This window comes from Eutrigla gurnardus (genome assembly GCF_963514095.1).
Source record: "Eutrigla gurnardus genome assembly, chromosome: 18".
NCBI classification, from domain to species: domain Eukaryota; kingdom Metazoa; phylum Chordata; class Actinopteri; order Perciformes; family Triglidae; genus Eutrigla; species Eutrigla gurnardus.
Window position 1 is genome coordinate 5,886,776 of NC_139929.1, and position 14,667 is coordinate 5,901,442.

The following is a 14,667-nucleotide window of genomic DNA, read 5'->3' on the forward strand; positions in this document are numbered from 1 at the left end:
ATTACAGATAATGCAGGCAGGTTTTAAACTAGCTAGCTTATTAAGCTAGCTAGCGGCATTTTAAACGTGAGCTCCATGAGTTCGTTTAAAATGCCGTCTTCGGCTAACATTTAAATACTTTTTGTTGACTCGTTTAGAAACAAGAATCTTTATAAAAAGGGATCTTAAACTTGTCATAGAAGACATTTAACAATTTAAAGGTGCATGACCCATGCTAAAGATTAGCATCCTCATCAGTTGATGACTAATGTAGAAGACACAGCTTAGTTAATTACTTTCACTTTTCTTCTGTATAAAAGAAAAGGCTTTGAGGATCGGGACTAACGCAGGCCATTGTTCTCACTTCCAACACGCCAAACATTAGTGTCATTACGTGACTGATCCGAGTTGCCTGTCACATGACTCCTGTATCACTCGTTAGACAACCAAGCTCTTTTCCTAAACGTAAGTGGGTTTTTTTTGTTTTCTGTGAAAATGTAAGTTTAGTTTGAAAAGACATATTTTGACATGCCATCAGTGACACTGACCAAGCACCCCACTAGTGTGAGACTGTGTTGAATCAGGCAGACGGTAGACCTCAGTGATGTGTTTATCAGCTATGAGAGTCCATCCACACGGCCTGACCAACAGAAACATGCGTGAATCAGCCGTCTGACAAGCACAATGCCAACTTCATGCATTATAGCAGTACGATTGTCAGGATGGAGGTCTGAGACGAGGACACGTCCTAGCCAACATAAAGACATCAACATAAAAGGTGATGAGGTTTAGAGCAGATAAACACATGAAGGCTTTTGGAAGGCTTGAATCATTTTTACAAATTACATTGTTAAAGCTCTAGACGTCAGCTTGTTTATCAGTTTACGATCCTGAAACATTGACGGTGTTAGTTATTCGTTGCTACAGATCTCACTAAATTCAGTGTGGATGAATCAGAAATCCCTTATTATTAGAAAATGCTATATTTTTTGATTGGTGATACATTAACAGATCTGAAAGTGATATTTCATAGGTCAGGAACTTTAAAATAAGTTCACGCATCACTGATCTTTGACATACAAAGTTATAAGAAGTATATGATGTATGACATAAAGAAGCCCTGCAGCATGATTCCATGATAAGCAGTTAAAAGGTCAAAAAAGTCAAAAGTTGGCTAAAACATCCTGAAAATGAAGTAAAAAAAACTTGGAAAAAGTACACAGGTACACTTTGTAGATGTGTCACTTTGCCACAGGTGACTTCCTGAAAATCCCTCAATAGTTTGTTTATTGTTACAATACAACAGCTTTTTGTACAAGTTGCTCCAAAAAGCAACTTTTGAACAAATACAATTCTCACAGCTCTACTTCCACTTCATCACTTCTCCTGCAGTCAACTCGATATCAGAATCCTAACCCAGAGAGTCTGAGTCGATACTCAACAAAGGTTATCCATCGAATTCTTTCCATAAAGCGCTGATCCATACTGCTGTATGAGCAGCCTGTTTAAACAGTCGGCCTACTGCTGGCTTTGTTTACTCGGGGATTTATTGAATTGGAGCTATTTTTATTACTCCACAATATATTCCCTCTGGTTTTTGATACAAAGGATAAAAGTGATAGCTCCCCGTGTGTTTGGAGGCTATAAAAGATACGTGTTACATTTTTATATTTGCAGCTTTGTGATAATTATATCATCATATTTCGACTACAAATTCTTCACCACTCTAATAAAGTTTATATGCCATTTATCTCACCTCTGCTTCCATGAGTCTTTGTATTCCTTAAAGGTCAAGGCAGGAGAATATAGAGGTTGCTGCTGTACTGCAGAGGTGGGAGTTTAGGCAGGCGTAGACTCACCGCTGGGACTGTGATTGATGGAAACCCCTCAACTGGGTAGCTGGCTCGTCCCGGCAGCAGTCTGCCAGTGCTGCAGCCTCATTAACACAACCCCACATCCTTCATACTCACAGTGCCACGGTGGCTCTGATAACCTGTTAATAGTTCATGGCATTTTTTTTTTCTACCTCCACTCTAAATTTAACCCTCAAAAAATTGTGGCTTCATCAGCTGTTTCCTCGAGCTGCATGCATTGATGCATGTCAAGACATAAGGCATTGGATATCAACAACTCAGAAGTATGCATGAGCAGCAAGATTTTAACAAAATATCCAAAAAGAAAGTGTTATTAATGAAAAAAAACCCTACTCGCCGGAAATAGTTTGAGATAAACAGCTGGTGGTGCTAATTCTCCAGTCGGATGCCATTTAGCTATTGCAGAAGAAAAGTGAACGATGTCTTCTTCATTATGTGTTTTGGCATTTTTAGAAACTTTAGGCGTCTCCTCCGGAATTAAAATAATGCTCTGTTTAGCTGCACAGCATGAGTCATTATAAATTCAGTCAAGTTGTGCATGAAGTTCCAGAAACCTGTGATGATTCATCAACCAAGCAGACACGGAGTATAAGACTGATTTCAAGCTGGAAGGGGGGGCGATTCAATGCTCCTGGAAAAGCATGAGATAAGAAGGTAGGTCAATGTCACCAAGGGTCACAGACAAGCTTCCAACTATCTTTGTTTTACACTTGGAGCCGGGGACAAAACTACTCCGACTTCACAAACAGGGATGTCATTTTGTCATCTGAATAATGGGTGGATTAAACCACATGCATCACACTGTTTATCCTTAATCACCTCTTACCTCTTCTCTGCTCAACAGCATCATCATATTAGTGCTGATACTCGCACGAATACGACTTAATCACAGAGATTTAATTGCTCAGATGCGATTTCACAAAGGAATTCTCGGCCGTCGCAGGGGGAGTGCGAGGCCCCGAGTGGTCAGACACGAGGCGGTTCTGCCAGCTGTATAAAACAGCAGCCTTTGGCATTTTATTCACATGCATAGATTCATTTTCCTCCCACAGAATTAAGAACGTTGTTTTTCTACCCCGCAGCAATGCATCCAGCGTGATGCAACGTGACCCATCGCTGACACAGAAATGATATTTAACGGGACTTTCCTGAGCAAAGTAATGATTATACAAAGCGAAAAAAGAGGGTTTCTCATCTCCCATTCACAAATGTACCTGCTAAGCTAACCCGGTCCTGTACCACGTTTTTGTTAAATGCACAAAACAAAAAGGAGCTGTCATGAATCTTTCTGTTCAACAAGGCTGCAGACGACTTGTAAATCTGGAGCCGAGTGATTTCCTGCACGCTGCCATCCACCTGTCAGCCATTTTGACACCTAAGCTACTAACATCCCTCAATTTATCTCCTCCAGTGACTATTTTGGACCGGCTGCTCACGTTTGGATGTTCAAACAGTTCCTTTTTCCTTTTTGTCTTTGACACCTTTTCATTGACACACTGACACACGCTGCTTGCTGACGGACAGATCTTCACACGAGAGACGCAAGGTGCCCCGTGAATGAATATGGATGGAGCCGTCCATCTGTCCGCCAGCCATTAGGGCCTCGCTGACACTGACGGGGCGCAGCGAGGAGGCTGGAAAGAATCCGAAAATGAGCTCGATGTGAATGAGGCTCCTGTATTTTCCATGAAAAGATGGTCGAGGAATGGTTCCATCGGTCGCATTTGTTTTCCTCGTAGGCAAGCGGGGAGGTGCGACATCGGAAATATGAGCTTTGAGCTTTCTGTCTGGAGAGGGAAGTGTCAAAATGAACAGGTGAAGAAAAGGGAAGTATATGAAGTATATTTATATATTCTACGGAGTCAGAGCCTATCCCAGCATGCACTGGGCAGAGGGCAGGAAAAAACCTTGGTTGCCAGTTAGAAGACATGTTACTAACGCTCACATTCAGACAAGTGGGCAGTTAAGCCTTCACTCAACCTGACATGTATGTCGTGGGAGAGGAGCAGCATGAAACTAAACCCGAGAGAGAGGACTAATTAACGTTAATCACATTCAAACTGAAGCAATAAGATGTAAATAAAACCTCACAATACTGCGTCAGTCATTCAAACCACTGAACGAGATGTGTGTGTCTTTATGATCCCGTCTGACACAATGTTTTTAGCTCCATTTTGGTCTCCGCCAACTCTCCTTGCGCAAACATTTTCACCAACTAGTCGCTAGCTGTGCTTTTACTGCAGTTTGATGCTGGACAGGAAAATGTATGCTGGGTTTATCTGAGTCTTGTCATTCAATTCAATAACCTGCTGAAACTGGAAATGACAAAAAGGAGAGCCATGATGACATTATTCCAAAGTAGGGGTCGTAAAAACCAAAACAATGAGCTGAAAGGGCCGAAAATACTCAGTAGTACTGACGAGAACTGTAATAACGCTTTGTTGTAGCTTTAATTGAAGACACTTGGAATTGTGTGCTGTTTAAAGTTACAACTCAGAGATTTAAGTGGTTATGAAACATTTTCTGTGTAGAATTAAGTAATTGCAACGGTTATAATATAACCGTTGCAATTACTTAATTCTACACAGAAAATATCACATGAGAGAACATGTGCTGATACAAAACACAACCTACTATTTTCACCATTTACCCCCTTGAATTAGATACTCTGACTTTATAAAGAAACTTCATATATTTCAACTTGTGATGTTCCGATTGTGTTACAAATTAAGGGATGAGTCCAGATAATGTGTTTTTTCAGCACCGACTACAGTCGTTCATAAAAGTGTGAGATCTGCCCGCTCCAGTGTGTGTTCTCTGTACGACGATGAGCTCTACAGCGCGTCTCGATTTAGCTCTGAAACATGCTCGTCTCTCGTTCTCCTTCGCTTCGTATGTATATTTAATGACAGCCAGATATCTCTCGTCCCTCGGGTGACTTTGAAACATTTCATAAAGTACATGGCACTACATTAAATCAGATTATGTTGCCAGAGTCTACATCCTCATGAATACATTCAAGATATTCCAGGCCCGAGCATTTGCGCTCATTCTTCTCCTCTCAAATTTGGAGGTAAATGAATCCTTTGAGGAGACGATGTTATCATTTGAATGCGTATTAGATGGGAAATCAAAGATCACGCTGCCTGTGTAAAAATAATATTTCTGCTGATGAATAATGAAGTCCAAGTCAGGGAGCTAGAAGTGTCCGTGATACTGTGTGAAACAATAAGGAAGTGTGAAGAAATCAGAACTTTACTTTCTTTTAATTGCTACTTATTTTTCTCTACCTTGTAGAAGAGGGAAACAAGAGACCCCTCAGTTAGAAATCTCCACTGGTGGTGTTATTTTTTCAGAGCCCTTCGTTAGAAATGTAAGAGCATACCAGAGCCGCGGTTATAAATGTCTACCGTGGGAATGGTTTCTACATCTGCACACCCAACTTAAGATTTCTCATTCTGTCTGATGGTGCTGACGAAACGACTAAGTGTTTGTACATTGTAGTTGTTGCAAAGCTGCGTCTTAGAGATGACGGGGGGGCCGAGGGGATGGAGAGACAGACGAGCAGCAGCACCTCCTAGGAAATAATTATCTCTCTCATCCCACCGCAGCCTCCTGTGGGAGTCGGAGCCGTGATGGCTGCCAGGTCGCTGCGTGGCCGTCTCCGAGCCGAAGGCTTTGTTTTTCCCTCTGTGAGCCGAGTTGTTGACAAAGCTCCTGACTATTACGGAAACATTTTTCTCAAACTCTCACATTCCGACGATTACGTGGGGAAAAATGTCTGTCAGTTTACCAGTGGCATTATGGGACGGTCTCTAGTGGAGGCTTACGTACTGGAGGGACGGCAAAAAATCTGTCATTACCACACAAAGTACAAGAAAGTATCTGATCTGATGAAAGCAGGAGGAAAGGACGCATTCCTTCTCCGTCATCTTGAAACATCTGTTACTTACTAACCAACCATAATGGAATTTAAAGGGATACTCCACCAATTGTACATGCTAAAGTCACTATACCATTCTCAGCCTGTGATGGTAAAACAACAAAGTAGTTTGACTCAAGTTCCTCCCAAACTTTCGACAGTCAATCTCAGAATTGGCCTTGGGAGATAAGGGCTGATTTAAAACAGCAGATGGCTTTTGAGTTAGAAAAGTACAGTCATAACATTGAGTTGTTAAAAAAACAGTGTGAAGACACTTTACGATGTTGCTTCATACTTCTCCTACAGGGAAATATTGCCCTTTTTACTCCACATGTGTTTGACAGATAAAGTTATTTACTTTAAGATTAAGATTTTACATTAAAAAACAACACAATCTCACCCCCAAAGTGTCAAATAGCCGAACGCGGCTTGGTGTAGCAGCTTTAAGTTCCTTATATTTATAATAATAATTGATTTCACCAATTAATTTGACTTAATTCAAGGCCATTAGCCTTCAAGAGGGGTGAGGGAACACTGAGACGATGTTAAATCATAGAGCACTTTAGGTGACACCGTAGGCTTGAAGGAAGTCAGACGTATGAATGCTCTGGAAGAAGGAGGGAGGACCAGGTCTTCACTGTGGTGCTTCATCTTGATTTTGACAGGACACTCTCCAACCGCTGGCGCCGAGAAGAAGAGAGATGACGACCGCGGTGACATCACTCTGCAGTGTGAGGCTTTTAGAGAGTGATGGCGTCGTCAGAGATTATGACTATTAAGCCACAACAAGCGGGTGATGAGAATGGATAGGAAAGCGTATTTGGGACAGTGTGATGAGGTGGACTCTTCACTCTGTTGTAATTACAGTCCATCGTTCGTACTCCGTGAATGTCTCCGCAGCCATAACAGAAACAAAAACGCGTCGTGCAGCCATTGCATGCGTCAAATACCCGACTGACTTACGGCGCCTTTCATAAAAGGGACTGTTATTGAGAACATTTTCAAGGATGAGTGATGAGTTTCTTTGATTTGACTTTAGTTTCCGTGGCAACGCAGATAATAATGAGAAATCCTTGACGAACCTGATTGGCACGACTGAATACCCCTCCACCCCCATCTCGATAAAAAAGACTCCATCAGTTAAGTTGTCTCTGGATTGTTCGTTGTAACCTTTATCCGTAGGTATGTATATTATGCACCTTGCAACACGAAAGCATGAAAGAGCTGGATGTGTCCTTCATTCATTGCATTGAAAACTGCATTGAAACTGTGATGAACTGCTTAGATAATAACAGAGTACAAACTTACGTCAGTACATTTCTTAACATACAGATTTTGACGCATTCTGGGAGGACTTTGCACCTGTATGGTAGGAAGACTTTTAGTAGTATAACGAAAATGTATTAATTCATGTTTTTATATAATAATAGTTTTTCTGAGGAGACATTTCCAATAGAAAATTATTTAATTTGTCTCAATAAGAAAAGTACACTTCATGACCAAAGTAGTTAGTAGTGGTTGTAAGTTATAACACACAAAAACCCTTCTAAGTCCATTTCAACCTTAAGTCTCTGGTCCAGCGTTTGTAAGCAGACCGCCTGGCCCACTTTGAGCTCAGCCAGCGGTCCACAGCAGGACTGGGATCAAAATGCTCAACTGGAGGCCCCTCCAAGCTGATCCACATCAATTCTTCAGCTGTGGACACTCCCAAGGGAGGTTTGGGTAGAATTCTTGATGCGGTATTGGGCAGAAAAACCTCTTTCACACTGCACCAACTCCAGTATGTTGTAGGACATATTTTAAATACATTTGAACTCACCTAACTTACTAATCAAAACCAATACGCAACTGTTGTTTTGCTTCGTTTCAGGGAATCTGTGAAGGTTAATTTCATATAGACTGACATGTTGGTGAATGTGACAGAGACGGGGAGATGGCTAACTTCGGCTTTGTGATCTGTGATGTGTGCTGTTTCTGCAGTGGCCATAATTCTCACATGCATTACAGACAGCCCCCAGCCCACCTCCCCTCTCTCTCTGGAGACCACACTCATTAGCGGCCCCACCCGATTGGAAAAGGTAGGTGTGCGGCTAATGCTGACAGAAGTGTGACACACAGCGGGTGCGTCTTCCAGTGGAAACAAGGCAAAACTGACGAACACCGTCCTTGAAGGATGCAGCGGTGCGTTGATCAAGCGAAACTTTAAAGAAAAGTTCTGTTGAAAGACAGCTACAAGCGAACGCATTCAATATGAAACTGCCGGTTTGGAATTCAGTTCAAACAGGCATAAAATTAGTAAAAATAGAAATACTTTGATCATCCTTAAGACACATATTGCGCCAAAGATTCCTTAAAAAAAAAAAAAAAGAACCTTGAGTGTTTATCTGAATGTGGTGCGGGAAGTTAAAACACAGCTGCACAGAAATGCACTTTCATCTCTTCAAATGCATCATCAGCCGTGTGATTCACTACCTTTAAAAATGTACCCAGACCCCTCCCGAAAAAAGAAATCAAAGGTCCCAAATGCACGAGGAGTATAGATCAAAAGGAACTGGTACAGACGTGTTCTGGCATTGAATCTTTATTGAAAATGCACTGAAATAGTGATTGTGATGACACGTATTGGGAGGTGGGTCATTTGTCCACATTGGTGGGCCGGGGAGGAGAGGGTTCTCCCTGTGAGCTTGTTGTGAATGTTGGTTTGTCGTCTTTAGGGACGTCTGCTCCCTCGTCTGTAGGCGTCATAGTGAAATAGCTGGTGTGCTGAAATTTGAGGACTTCGTTGCCCCAGCTGGTCCATCCGGGCTGAAGACTTCGGGCAAACAGCTCCAAGCACTTGGCTTCAGCTGTGATGTAGGGCTTCAACACCTCTAGAGGAGGAAAAAAGAAATGAGGAATGGTTCAACCCATTCAGGGGCAACAATAAGCTCCCTATTGACCCCTTGTTCTTCTGACCCGATAGATAACCGCTCCTCCCTGCCTTAGGCTGAAAAGCAGTGTTTTACTGCCCTCTCTGGTTAAAGGCTACTACCTTTTCTTCTGGGGCCCTGGGGCAGTTGCCAGCTTGTAAGAATAGTGCACTGCTTCCATTTCTTATGGGGGTATTTTGCTTGTTACTCTGAAAGCACTGGCAGCTGCCCAACACCTGCACACCACAGCACACATTTCACTATGTGGGGAGACTGGCAGCGACCTTGAGTCTGCAAGAGACGATATTCCAGGAGCAAGCACGCTTGACAGATACGTTTCCCTTCCCCGGCCCCGGTGCTACTCTGTCTGCACTTGTGCACGCTCGCACCACCCTGACACTCACCTCAGCCAACACTCAGGGAAGTTAATGAGCCCAAAAGCTTGATCCCCAACCCGATCCAACCTGCACAATGCGGTGTCCTGCCTCACGTTCCCTCTCCTTGTGCACGTCAGAGAGACAGAATCACAGGGAGGAAAGGCCAAACATGCCGCTCTCCCGCTAATTCCACCCCAACCGGTGACTCAGCTCTCAAACTCGAACAGAGAATAAAAAGGTCCAATTATCGTTTTAACTCTGAAATGGGACGACGTACGAAACTTCTGCCGAAAGAGGCCCGCAGCAAAGGAAGGCAGTTTAGTTTTTTTTAAACTATTGTCTGGACAAGTAACATATTCAGTCTTTGATATTGTGCCTTACAGGCTCCTCGTGTTCTCTCTAGGGTTGGTTCAGGATGAACAAAGTGAGTGCAAACTAATTATGTTGTACTCCACTAGTTCAGTTGGCAGTCACTAATTTCATTGTTTCTATAACATTTTCCTTGATATACTGTGCGTCTTATCTGTGTACCCCTCTATGAATATGATAATACTTCACCATCACCATGCTTGGATGTAGTAGAAGGTATATTGTATATTTTAATGTTAGTTATTTTCAGTCTCAGTATTTCCAATAGTTTTCAATCAATGCAATCAATGACTGATTTTCAGCACATGCGGAGTCCCACAGGGTCTTGTTTCTGGCCCCATCGGAATTTTCTTCCCAGTATAGTTATGCCTTTAAAGCCGCTTTAATTAATATTTTGTATTAATAAATTATGAAATGACTATATATGGAGTCACAGAGGGGGCAGCTGCTTGAAGTGAAAAAACTTGGCCTGTATGCTACCTGCTCATCAGAAAACAGGCAATAGACGGATGAACAGTGGAGCATTTTAGCAGCTGAAGACCCAGATATTTCTCTCAGGAGTTGAACTGCATCACGTGTAAGAGGTTCTAATATGTCAATCTTCTATTGACAGCTTGTTGCACTGCCCCCCCATTGGCCCAAACAAAATTCAAACACGCTATGGCAATTTGTAACTAAATTTAAAGATTTCTTTCAATAGATTTCACGGATCAAATTTACAACACTGGAGGTGACCGCACCAATTACATCTTCCACAGAGCATCCCGAGACAGTGTAGGTCAGTATTGATCATTCAAATGCTCAACAAGCAGCCTGTAGTGATGCTGCTCTTCACACCCAGTTGGACCATCTTGATGTAAAATCGGAAAATAAATGTTTGATTCTATTTTAAAATAAATTGTTTTCAAAGGTGTGACAGTTGAGAAACAATGAAACATACTGGTGCATGGATCAAAGGTCACAGAACCATTACCCAGTCGACAGTAATGCAGTGTGCAATAGGAATATTAAAAACAGCCCTTTAAGCACTACCGAGCTGGGGCCCTGGGTCTTTCCGGAGCAAACACTTTTTTCCCCCGCAGCTTGACCATCTGGCAAGGATGTGTTGTAGTGTTGTATCAGTAATGGTGTCCCGTATCTCTCCATAGCAACCAAAAAATGTCAGCGATAGGAGCCCCATCTGAGAGGGGAGGAGAATGTCGGGGTTTCTCAGCGCTGCAGACTCGAGGGTTGTGGCTTCACACCGTTGTCACTGCCCACTGGCTCCGGCAGATCCGACAAGCTCGCAAAGTGCAGCAGAATTACAGGGCTGGTGGCTCGAGATGAGAGTACGAGAGCTCAGGTCGATGATGCCAAAAGGACATATTTGAAATTTCTATTGCAGGAGTGAACAAAACAAAAAAGAAATTCATCTTTCCATCTCATGATATGTTAAATTATATTGTCAAGTAGTTAAATAACTAAACGGTTCTGTTTGCATTGGTGGTCAAGACCTTCTAATATTTCACGACACACTGCAATTTACAATTATCACACTTGCAGATTTGAACCACACCCAGCGTCTTTCACCTCGAACTGGAGTTAAAAAATATGCAAATCAGGCACCGCGCAGCACATATGCTGCTCGTTCTGTCAATTTAGGAGTACACCGACAAGATGCAATGACATTTTCTGGTTGCATTGCTATGGAAATACCTCCACAACAGCAAATAAAAGCAGCCGGAAGAAACCATGTCTGATTAAACCTGCTGAGAGGCTTGTCCACGGACACAATCTGTATCTTAATCTACTTAATCTCTATGGTATCACAGCTCCACAATGTCATCATTATGATTTAAATCAGTGTATTAACAATATCCAGCCACTTGAGGTGGGAGGCTTTTCTGTGCTTCTGAAAGGGCGCCGGTGTTTTGTGTGTTTTGCTCTCCATACGGCACAATAAATCACGTCCCCGGAGAGGGAGGGACATGACGTCAAGCCTCCCTTGTTCACCAGGCCTTGCATATTCATTGTCAAGGTTTTACATTGATTCTAGGTAGCGGAGGCCATGTTGGAAGTCAAGTCTTGCAGCACCACAATCAGTGCAGACAGGACAAATTTGATTAAATCTGAGCAGCTGAAGTCCCCACTCTGACAAATACCACAGGGACCCTGCATGTTTTATTTGAGAAGTTTGCTGTATTCCATTTATGCATTCAAAAAGTGTGATATTAAACTTGCATGACATTTTTTTAAATCTCTATATATTTTTTTACTTTAGTGTGTCCATTTCTTATTCAATAACAAACAGTGGTCATCATTTTGTGTGCATTTGCTGATGTCACTTAACATGGAATACAAAGAAAACGGTGCATTTTAAACATCAAACCCAGCAAACCCGAAATAAGTGACTCAGACTTGGGACCCGTGCGTTTGTGGTTATATTATAGCAGGCTGTAGTGGGATGTTGGGCTCGTCATCCAAGATGAAAAGCAAGATAACAATCTCTGATGTTCCAGCATTGCCCTCTGGTGGCAGAGTGATACCTAACAGCACTTTCATGTGACGACATTTACCTGAGAGTGAGGGCTTCTGGGAGTGGAGAGCTGACGGGACGCTGACGATCAAACGCTGATCCTCCACGGGAACCTCTGGCGTCTCCGAGGAGCTGAAAGTGGTTAAACAAATGCATCCAGGTTCATTGTTAGCGCATAAACAGAATGAAAATCACACGCAGAGGTCAAATGTTTCTCACCCCGTGGCGTCGCCTGCAGAGGAACGATATCGGCCGAGCACCAGCACCTCATACGGCTTCTTATGATGAGAATCTAACGGGAACACAAACTGTCCAGATGTGGTCACCTGAGGGAAAAAAAAGAATGAATCCTGAAAACATCACCAATAGGTGAGATGTTCGTGACTGACAGCAAAATGTGCGTACCTTGACCCAGAACCACTCAGCCACAACTTCTACCCCCCAGTGAGGATACAGCTCCTCACGGATGAAACGCAGGTGGCTGGGCCGGTTCGTAACCCAGGTGACCACTAAACAGTCCGGCGATGCCAGCAGGGGGACGGGGAGCCGTTTCAGCTGGGACGACGGCAAAGAACTGTACCTTCATACAGAATGTACATCTTATTTTAAAAGGCTGCTCTATCGGTTGTGTCCTCCAGATTTCATCCCTGGTGATAAATAAAATATCACGTGAACTTCCTTTCTGCCAAAAGCGCGCAACAAAATGCCAAATCACCTGCGACTCCTTTTCACAGACTTGTTTTCCCACGGTGGATCCATAACTATTAAGTCAAATCTTCTTCCATCTGTGGGACAAATAGGCGGCTTTAGTAAACAATGTGGGACAACTTATATTGTCTCCCTTGAGAAAACAGAATGATGCTAGAATTACAATGATGCATTCAGGGACGGGGGGGTTATATTTATGACCATATTTTATTTATTTAGTGAAAAGAAGTTTCCACAATCGTGCAGTGACTACAGCTGTAAGACTTCCTGTCAAATCTGTTCCAGATGGCCTGAGAAATATTTACACATTTCAGTTCCCAACATACTCACAGTGGACGAGGGGTTGTATTCTTGTGAAATCAGACAGCAGGAAAGCTGCGCGCGCTGGTATTACGTATTCCCCTCCCATCAGCGTGACCACCGTGGCCCGGTCCGCCCGGTTCTCCGTCACCCGAGTGAACGGGTCCACGTGTGACGTACGGCCGTCCTCATCGACAAGGAGCTGCACACACTCCTCCTCCTCCTGCTGCTCCTGCTCCTCATCGTCCACTAGAGGAAGCTCTTTAGCCATTTCACAGAGAGCAGCGAGGCCACACTCCTGAGAGGGAAGAGGCTCCTTCACTGTGTCTGTCATGCCGTTTAGATGTCCGAGAGACCGGGCAGAATCCACCAGGGACCTGGTTCCCTCAAGGACAACAGACCTGATCTGCATCGGCACACGTTATATTATTTTATAATACAATATTATGTAGGAGATCTGTGCTGGCAGACACTGTATTTGAAATGCATGGATTAAACTAGTAATGAGAAACTAAATGTACTCAAGTACTGTACTTATGTAGCGTTTTGAAGTACTTTACTTGCGATTTTCACGTTTTCATACTACGATACATGCAGCTAAGACTTAATAGTTAAGAGAATGAGATTCAACCTACTTTCTCATGGAAGGCCTGTGAATCAACTTCCCCCTGGTTGAGTTCACTGTGTTTCCGTTTCCTTTTCTGAAAGTCAAATTCATATTAATTCAGCGATTTTTTTCCTGCATGTGTACGCTCATTTACAATGAACATATAATACAATTGCAAATAAACAATTTGTCCATGATTTCTTTATTTTTTTTTTTCGTGTGAAATTTGTTTTATCAGTGATTCATATATATCTGATCTCTGAAGACATCTTATACAATCAGTTGCCAGTTTATAACACAATAGTGCTGGAATAAAGCCTCAGTTTATGACGTTTTTGTTGAAATATGATAGTGAATCATATGGAAGCCCATTTCCAGTCAGAAAAAAACACTCAAAAAATACTCAAAATACTGCCTGTATCTCAAAATAATGACAAACTACACTAACTCATTAATATGAGATATAATGTGAATAATTTGAAGAAGTTTCTCTTATTTTCTGAATGGGGTTAGCTAAGATGTATCGTAGGGAATAGAAAGAATATTCATGTTGCATTAAATTGTGTAATGACATGTGAAGTTACGCCTGTCAGCAGTGATTCTGTGTGTATTAGGGACCAGCAGCCGTGATGATTTACCTTTGACGGTTTGTCTGTTTTCTGCAACATATCCGCGTCTCCTGCACCGGCAACGGCATCGGCGCTCACGCTAACATGGCTTTTTAAAATCTGGAAACACTGCCTTTTGAAATGACACTTCACGCGCGACTTCTGGCCGTTACCGTTCACCCGGACGCAACGTGAATACCACTGATCGATGAGCGCGCGTGCATCCAAAACACAGCCCCGCGTGTCCTGGACGACCACCGACATTTTTACTATCCGATTGGTTAAAACTAGCTGGCGTTAAAGCGATTAAAAAAAAGGGTCTAGCTAGGGTGTGGTTGCGCTGCCCCGCCCCAACGGCACCTACGGGTCCAACACGATTGTGTTTCCCGAGAAATGATACTTAAACAGAAGCGTTTTTAAGGAAGCTCAGCGGCGTATTGCTGTTTTGGTCACTTCGCGGAAGTAGATGACGTTTTTTGTCCCCAAGCGAGCTTCCGTA

At 42.9% G+C, this 14,667-nt stretch overlaps 1 protein-coding gene across 1 annotated transcript; it reads right to left on the reverse strand.

Moving 5' to 3' along the window:
- Nucleotides 1-8,349: 8,349 nt before the first annotated feature.
- Nucleotides 8,350-14,618, reverse strand: mettl4 (methyltransferase 4, N6-adenosine). Its single transcript, XM_084033143.1, has 8 exons — nt 14,199-14,618; nt 13,589-13,654; nt 12,984-13,359; nt 12,661-12,730; nt 12,351-12,525; nt 12,165-12,271; nt 11,986-12,077; nt 8,350-8,645 (listed from the first exon to the last, which is right to left on the reverse strand). The coding sequence occupies exons 1-8, from the start codon at nt 14,430-14,432 to the stop codon at nt 8,410-8,412; spliced, it is 1,356 nt and encodes a 451-aa protein (XP_083889269.1). The 5' UTR covers nt 14,433-14,618; the 3' UTR covers nt 8,350-8,409.
- Between the last annotated feature and the right edge of the window lie 49 nt (nt 14,619-14,667).

Coding starts and splice junctions, on each gene's coding strand:
- mettl4 (XM_084033143.1), bottom strand. CDS start 14,432: ATGTCGGTGGTCGTCCAGGACACGCGGGGCTGTGTTTTGGATGCACGC. Junction 13,360..13,588: donor CACAGGCCTTCCATGAGAAA/GTAGGTTGAATC, acceptor GTGCCGATGCAG/ATCAGGTCTGTTGTCCTTGA. Junction 12,272..12,350: donor CTGAGTGGTTCTGGGTCAAG/GTACGCACATTT, acceptor TTTTTCCCTCAG/GTGACCACATCTGGACAGTT.